Genomic DNA, 8530 nt, shown 5'->3' with positions numbered 1-8530 from the left:
ATAAATTTTAGGGATTCTGGAAGATTTGAGAAGATTTGTTTAGTTAAAAATACAAAAATCCAAATCTCATGGTTTTATGTGATATTTGGATTTAGATATCATATCAACTTCCTTAAAATCTATCAAAATTCTAAATTTTCTAAATCCCATAAAATCTTGCAAAATCATAGTTTCAATACACTCCCTAAATCATTAAAATCCAGATCCACAAACAGAATTTTTAAAATATATGATTGAATAACATATAATTTATAAATTTTAAACAAATCGTTTAAAATATCAACTTGCATACATCCAACCCCAAAATTCAAAGTCTTTTTAATCTTTTACATGTTGTATGTTTTGCGGGAAACAGCGTTGGTCAGAACAGAACTAACAAATCACCAAAAACAAAATTGTTTGAGATTCAGACGCTAACGGCTAACCTGCGCTCCTGCAGTAATTAATTACTCAAAATTAACCCCTCTAACAAGTGGATTTACCTCTTTGGATTGTTACTGCTCCTTTTTACTTTATACCAAACTAGATTACCTTTTTTTTTTTTTTTTTTTCTTTTTACTTTGGAAAGGGATTACCTCTTTTTTTTTTTGGTCAACGATTATATTGTAAGAAAATATGAATTATAAATTGGTTGGGAAATTTGGATACAATTTCTTTTTTTTTTTGGACAAAGGATACAATTTCTTTAAGTGATACTAGATTAGTACCCACAGTACACCGCGGAAAAATTATTTATAACTAAAATATTTAAATTATAAATTGTATTTGTTAGTTAAATATGTTATAATTATATAATAATTGTTAAATAAACCATATAATACCATAATATAATTTATTTTTTACATAATATTTATTTAATCAATTTAATTAGATATATCTATTTTATGATACCGACAGTGTTAACAAAATAATGAAATGATGTTTTACCCATGTGTAACATCCGTGAACTGGAATCCCGGTTTGGGATGTGCATCGATCGATGCTGTAGGAGCATCGGTCGATGCTGGCTCAATTTCGTGCGTTTTGATTTAAGTCAAACGCTGCATTTTGGGCAAAAGGGAAGGGAAAACCCTTAAGTCGTTCTTTTTGTCTCATTAGACGACTTTAACCGTTTTTGAGAAACAAAAGGAAGAGAGAACTGTTCTTGAACGTTTGTGGTGATTTCTGGAGATTTGTGGCGTTTCTTGGTGAGATATGTAGCTGGGATCGTTGTAGGAGCTTCCTAGAGGCTTATTCTTGTTTGTTAGAGGTTCAGATTCTTCTGTGGCAAAGGTAAGTGCATTACCATGGCTTATCTAAGCTAGAGAACTCTTTAATCTGCTTGTTTTGTGATGTTAGGCTTGTTAGATCGTTGCTATGGATGTTAGGAAGCTTTCTTGTGGCTTGGGATCGAGTTTTGTGGTTGTAGGAACGAAGATCCAGCGAGAAGCTTCGGGGAAAACACGATGCTCGACGTTGCGTCGATCGATGCATATCCTGCGTCGGTCGATGCAAGTGCGAGGACGGCGCGTAAAACTCTAGGGTTTTCGTGTTACGTCGAGCATGCGTCGGTCGATGTAGATTGGGTGTCGGTCGATGCAAGTTACACTTGCATCGGTCGATGCATCCCCATGTGGCGTCGGTCGATGCTTGTTGGTGTCGGTCGATGCACAGTCCTGGTTCGTTATTGTTGATTGTTGATTGTTGTTTGATGGTTAGAGATGACTCTATTGCTTGTGTGTATAGCCCAGTAGATGGGAGGATTGTCTTACTGAGTGTTTATTAAATACTTATGCATTGCAATGTGTGTTTGTGGTGCAAGTAAACGCAAAGTGTGATCGTGGAATCAAGGCAATGAAGAGGAGGATGTTCTAGGGACTCGGTTTTATGTTGTCTGGCATTGCTAGGTTGCTAGAGTTGGGTCATTAGAACATTGCTAGGTTGCTGGTTCTATGATTTATGTTATTTGATTATTGGATATTGCTGATGTTATGAATATTAGTTATTATATTAACTGGATATTGGTATTGTTATTCCGCTGTTGGTTGTGGTTGTGGTTAGGTGGCTAGTGGGTATGAGACCACTAGTTGTAGTTATTTATATTATTATTTATTATTTATTATTTAAAAAAAAAAGGTTGGTCGATTCACCATGTAACACCAAATTAATGATATTTTCTAATTTATATAAATATCGACAAAACCCGTCCCGCTATATAACCCGTCCCAAGATATTTTAACTCACACTATATCATCTTAATTTTTAATATTTACTGTGTATCTACGGTATAATATTTATCATATATAACTTTTTAAAAGTTCTAAATAGTTTTTCATATTTAACCTTTTAAAAATCTGTAAAATAAAGAACCAGAATAAACCAAATAAAATTTTTTAAAGTTTGAATGCCTGATAAATCAAGATTTCTACTCATTTGTATTCAGAATCATTTTGGTCTCTTTATAGTATGACTCTGAACCATTGCCCAATTTTTTTAGATGATGTGGGATATTGTATCTGTATTTTTTTATTCATCTATTGAGTAATATATGTTCGTTTTTAAAATTTTGTATTACATCATATGCAGGAAAAAATCACAATTTTTATTAACTAAATGTATTATAGAATAATTCAAGATAATTTAAATATAAATTCAAATAAAAATGAAAGAGAATCATATACAGTAAAACCTCTATAAATTAATACTCTATAAATTAATAAACACTATAAATTAATAAATTTTGCTGGTCCCAAGTCGGGCCAGTGTAAAAATTAACAAAATTCGATAAGATAATAAGATAATAATTTTTTTGAAATTCTCATGTAAAATATGGTCCCAATAATATCATAAATTAATAATCATGTAAATTTATACATATATATATATATACTGATATAATAATGTATTTTTATCTTAAAGCTCATTTCTCTAGAACAGTTGTAATGTTGTATTTTCAAACTATAACTCTATCTCTAAAATATTCTATAACATGTCATAAAAATAGTTAAATTTTTTAAGTTTTCAGTTTTTAGATATTCATCATTTACAATTTGATAATTTGAAAGACTATTAAAATAGGACAATTGATATTATTATTCATGAAATTGAATTTATGTATGTATGTATATAAGTCAATTTGTCTATAGTATTTGTAATTAATTGTCAATAATGTTTTTTTAAATATTACAAGTTCAATTCCTAAACCATAAAATTACAACATCCAAAAATATAATCTTATTTTGCTAAAATATTCTCAATTCATAATTTTAAAAAATTAAAAAATAAAAATATATCTATAAATTAATAATTATTAATTTGCAATAGAAAATAATTATTATTAATTTATAGATAAATTAATATCACTATAAATTAATAAAATATCTTGGTCCCAACATTATTAATTTATAGAGGTTTTACTGTATTTATGTTTGAATGAGGTACAAAAATTTCTTTAATTTTGAGTATAGAATCTCTTTTTTTTTTTTTTTTGACAATAATAGATTAGCTCAATTTTTTTTTTAAATCTTACCTATAATTAATTTTGAAGTTTTGGTAACTAATATTAAAGTCAATGCATTAAATGTAAAAACTTTCCAAAAAGTTTTTTTTTGAACAAAAACTGCTGCAAAAATACTAGTATAGATATAATAGAGATTATTTACTCTTTGAGCTAATCTATTGTTGTCAAACAAAAAAGAAAAAAAAAAGAGATTCTATACTCTAAATGAAAAGATTTTTTAAATTACTTACCAAAATTCATCAATAAAATCTTCAGAAATCCGTATTCTTTTATTTTCTGATATCATATATATATATATATATATCCCTGTGCCCTGTGTTATTTATTTTTGACCCAGGACCACTACTATTGCCATTATATTTGTAATTCAAAAACTCTAAATTATCACACAAAAATGACCAAATTCATCGTTTGTGCTTTCTTCATCATTTTTATTCTAGGTTTGTTTTTAATATATTGTATCATATCATGCTCTAAATCTCTTTTAAAAATCATGTGTTTTTTATTTTTCGTAAACAAAAAAGAAACTGATAATTTTTATGTTATTATGATTATATTTGTGTAGGGATGATGGTGAATGAGATTGAAGGACAAGGACAATGCAACGAGGTTTTAGAAGAAATAGATTGTGGTGCTGGGAACTGTAGCGCTCTATGCCTACAGAAACGGCAGGGCTTGGGTCGATGCGTCGATCCAGAAGGCAACTCCACCCTCAAATGCTATTGTTATTATCCTTGCGTCTAAAGTTTTTTAATTTTATTTTATATCATCTGATCTATATCTTTCACTTATAATAAATTTAAAACTAATTAATAAATCGTGTTTACTTGCTATCCATTTTAGATAGATGAAATATGACTAACTGTTCTCCACCTTCTCAAACTACAATCTAGAAACTGAAAATGTGAATCCTAAATCAACTAAAAAAACAGTTTACCAGAAGATAAAAATTAACAAAAAACTTTCATCATACAAAAACTAACAAAAATTTTGGTATCATAGATTAAATAATTGAAAATAGTCTAACAACAAATTTATGTGTTGTACATTGGATATCAAGACTAAACAATTTTGGAGCTCCATCTAATAGATGATAGCTATAAGAACGACAACCTCATTAGATTGACAAATATCAACTAAATTAATCCCCGATACAGGAGGTTCTCGTTCCGAAAACATAGTGTAAATCCGTTTTTCATCATTGTTGTATCTGTTTGTGTATAAATGATATATATATTTTTTTTTTGTTAAAAGGCTTTCAATTAATATTAATAGTTGCCCAATTGGCTATTTCCGGATTTAGACCCATCAAAATCCCCTTAGGGCCTAAACCGGGTACATCAAACCAAACAAAATTTACAGAAAACAGAACCGACTCGGTTTCCTGAACCAGTTCAGGAAACCGTAATCTGCAAATGAAGAACTCATTGCAGCCGCCGTTCAAGATTTGCGGATTCACACCGGATCAGGACTTCCGGTGTGCCTGAACGTCGTGAGTCGAACGGAGATGGTGATCCAGGATCCGTTGCCATTCCGCCACCGTAGAGCCGTGGGCGAGGAGGAAGAAGATGACCGAGCTTACCTTTGTCGAGGAGATCGATGCTTAGCCGTGAGAGAGAAATAGCGGTAGGGAGTAGATCCGCAAACCTTCGACGGTGGCTTAGCTCCGCCTTGCCGCAGACGACCTCCCCCATCGAACAGCGGCGCAACAAAACCTCTAGAATCTCCGGCATGCAGATCTAACCGCCGTTCTCACTCGTACCTCGCCGTGGATCTCCTTCTTCTGCACCACGTCGCTACACCGGCGGTGGAGCTCTCACCAACAGTGTCGCGCAGAAGCTTCTCCTCTCCACTTCTCCCTTGATTCTGATCTGAGAAAGTTGCCTAGTTGATGCGCCGGTTCACGGATGAAGCACCATGAGCCACAGGGTCCTCTTCGTCGCCGGAATCAACGGAGGACCCGACCGACGGCGCACGGGATTGTGTATAAATGATATTGTTATTAGAGGTTTAAATTTGTAATTTAAAACTATCAAGAAAGAATAAATAACTAAGTTCAAATTGAGTATAATTTTAAAAATAAAGTTGATTTTAAATTAGTTAATTGCATTTTATATAAATCATCATATAATAAAGTTTACTTAAGACCATACTAGGGATCGATTTTTGTTAAATTTTTATGTAAAACATTTGGTATTCTTTACTATAGAGTTGTATTAGTGAATTGTATGATTATTACTCACCATAAAATATTGAATTATTTAGATTAGATTTAATATTACTAAAATTATTTACATGTAAATATTAATGAGTCAATAAGTGTGAATACTAAGCTATTGTTGATGGGCCAGATTTTTCTTTTATATTTTTGTTTTATATTTTTTATCTTGTAAGAGATAGGGAAAAAAGGAAACAATGAAATACCTGAATCGCTCTATTAACAGTGTCGTGTATACCAGAAAAAAAAAAAAAAAAAAAANCGTTATCAGGTTTGAACAACTGAGTTGTTATAATGTTCTTTAGCACGAGAGGGAATTGGAAATTATTCTTTGATTATTGAGGAAGGAAGCGTAGCAGGCATGTCTTAGGGCTTTGAACAAAAAAAACATGGAATGACAAAAAAAGGTTTCTCTTCTACTCATGAAATCAATTGAAGAAGACGATTACCGGGCAGCTGAATACCCGTCAGATGTTATTCCTTTATATCACAATACAAAAATAGAGGTTCTTTTAGATATGTCTTGTCAAACTATTTAGCCTTCATCATGTTCATGAAATAAGTAGCATAATCTTCAAATGCATAACACCGATTGTATTTGAACCCACAGTACACCGCATGATTTTTGTTTATTGTGTTTTTGATATATATTTAATTTTTTCTTATTTTTGTTGGTGTTTTAATTTAATTTAATGTTTTTTTAATCTAACATTAATTAAAATAAAACTCGTAGATTGGTTGTCCAAACTGGAGGAAAGTTTTTTACAAAAATCATTTCCGACAATAGCAATCTAGAAGAACGAGCTAAACAATCAGTCTTCACATTGGACGTCTTTGGGATTTTGGAAAGGGTGAAAGGAGGCAAGGAGGCACTAAGCACCTGTAACTCATTAAGAAGCATAGAGAAAGCCGGCCACTCCTCCGGAGCTTGCACCATTGATATTAACTCTGCAGAATCCGTCTCGAACCTCTGACAATCAATGCCTCTGGAAAGGATACACTACATCGCCCATAATAATGCTTCCAGCTCCGAATGAAGTGGGGACGCACTGCAACGTTGACATCTGGCACCCATAACTAAAGTCTGATTCTCACCATCACCACACCACCATCCTAAACCTGAATTTGGTTCCGTAGATTTCCACGAACCATCAACTTGACAACGAATTATCATCTCTGGAGTATGCAAAGGTTCCGTCGAACCGGGGCCATCCCTTGCGGCTATTTGGGCTTCCGCCCACCACAATTGTTCGCGTAAAACCTGATTAATGATATCTATTGGCTCTGATTGTAACCCTTGGAAAACTTTTTTATTCCTATCCTTCCATAAGAATCAGACCAGCCACGGTATCGAACTGTGAGTAGCTCCTAAAGCCATAGGGGTAACCCTTTACCATATATAAAATCTAGATTTGAATAGATCGAACCAAAAGGGAACTTGTCCGTGTGTAATCCATCAAAAACCCTCTCCCAAACCTGACGGGAATGAGGACACTCAAATAAAGTATGATTAATAGACTCTGCCGCTAGATCACATCTCTTGCATACCGTATCACAATTAACTCCCCGAGAAGCTAATCGCATCGTCACCGGAAGAGAGCCAGATGCAATATGCCAGAAAAAGTGTTTGATTTTAGGTGGTACCAGAAGATTACAAGCCTGAGCCTTCAGGACATTACAGTTAGGACCAAATTCAAATTCAGCCTTCATAGCTTGAGCTACCTTATAACCTGACTTAACCGAGTAACGACCAGATTGTGTATAATGTCACACCAATCGATCTGGCTTAAAAGATTTGCTAATAGGCAAACTCTTAATAGTTTGAATATCCTCTGGTTCCATAAATTCCGTTTGCAGGTCGAGGATGCTGATCAGGAATCCAAGGATCACGCCAAACCGAAATGTTAGACCCTGACCCAACCGTCCATCAGACACCTTTTTCCACTAAACGTTTTGTTGAAAAAATACTTCTCCACCCAAAGGAGGGTGAATAAGGTTTTTTTTGCCATCAACGGATGTTTGTTTCTAAAGTACCGACCTCTAAACACTTGAGCAAACAAAGAATTCAGAAACTGTATTAAACGCCAATACTGTTTAGCCAATAAAGCATCATTGAAGGTCTCCAAATCCCAAAATCCCAAACCTCCCTCCGATTTATCTCTACACATTTTATCCCAAGCCACCCAGTGAAGCCCCCAATCTTTCCCATCAGAGCTCCACCAGAAATTTGAAATTGCACTCGTCAATTTGGTCGTTAAGACTTGAGAGAGTTTGAAGCAAGACATAACATGCGTAGGAAGAGCCAAAGCCACCGACTTTAGTAATACTTCCTTCCCTCCCTTAGATAAAAATTTTGCTGTACAACCATTCACCCAGTCATTCAACCTATCTCGAACGTAACCGAAGACTTGAACTCTTGATCCTCCGAGACTCTCAGGAATTCCCAAATAGGAACCCATACCCCCTTCCTTGGAGATTCCAATGATAGATTTTACCCTGTCCTTGACCTCTGATGATGTGATCGCAGGACGCGACCTCAGCCAAGAAGACCAAGACACGCCGGACGCGACCAGGGCAACCTCTTCAGACGTGGCCAAGGTTCCAACGATCCTCCCCGGAGCCACCACACGTTCCAAGAGCTCAGCAAAGGCGGCCAAACAGCAGCTCAACCTATTTGTCCGAACCTACGTCCGACACCAGCCACCCAACGAAGACTCCGAAGGCTCAGTCCGCTTAGTCTTCACTCTTACCCAAGAGTGAGGACGGTCAAGTCGTTAAGCGAGGAAGTGTACTCTTTTTCCTCACTCCGGGTT

The 8530-nt window shown here is 34.4% G+C and overlaps 2 protein-coding genes across 2 annotated transcripts; one reads left to right on the top strand and one right to left on the bottom strand.

Moving 5' to 3' along the window:
- LOC109131347 (defensin-like protein 141) lies at positions 3773 to 4279 on the top strand. Its single transcript, XM_019242214.1, has 2 exons — positions 3773 to 3939; positions 4065 to 4279. The coding sequence occupies exons 1-2, from the start codon at positions 3894 to 3896 to the stop codon at positions 4241 to 4243; spliced, it is 225 nt and encodes a 74-aa protein (XP_019097759.1). The 5' UTR covers positions 3773 to 3893; the 3' UTR covers positions 4244 to 4279.
- Positions 7531 to 8176, bottom strand: LOC109131272 (uncharacterized mitochondrial protein AtMg00310-like). Its single transcript, XM_019241985.1, has 2 exons — positions 7756 to 8176; positions 7531 to 7628 (listed from the first exon to the last, which is right to left on the bottom strand). Exons 1-2 carry the CDS (start codon positions 8174 to 8176, stop codon positions 7531 to 7533), a joined length of 519 nt encoding a protein of 172 aa, XP_019097530.1.

This window comes from Camelina sativa, chromosome 20 (assembly GCF_000633955.1).
Source record: "Camelina sativa cultivar DH55 chromosome 20, Cs, whole genome shotgun sequence".
Classification (NCBI taxonomy): Eukaryota; Viridiplantae; Streptophyta; class Magnoliopsida; order Brassicales; family Brassicaceae; genus Camelina; species Camelina sativa.
The sequence above is the reverse complement of the archived record's forward strand: the minus strand, read 5'-3'. Positions and strand labels throughout refer to the sequence as shown.

What these genes read in the sequence shown, in the direction of transcription:
- LOC109131347 (XM_019242214.1), top strand. Translation starts at nt 3,894, where the DNA reads ATGACCAAATTCATCGTTTGTGCTTTCTTCATCATTTTTATTCTAG. An exon ending in CTTCATCATTTTTATTCTAG is followed by an intron (nt 3,940 to 4,064) that starts GTTTGTTTTTAA and finishes ATATTTGTGTAG; the next exon opens with GGATGATGGTGAATGAGATT.
- LOC109131272 (XM_019241985.1), bottom strand. Translation starts at nt 8,176, where the DNA reads ATGGGTTCCTATTTGGGAATTCCTGAGAGTCTCGGAGGATCAAGAGTT. An exon ending in GTTTGCTCAAGTGTTTAGAG is followed by an intron (nt 7,629 to 7,755) that starts GTCGGTACTTTA and finishes CGGTTGGGTCAG; the next exon opens with GGTCTAACATTTCGGTTTGG.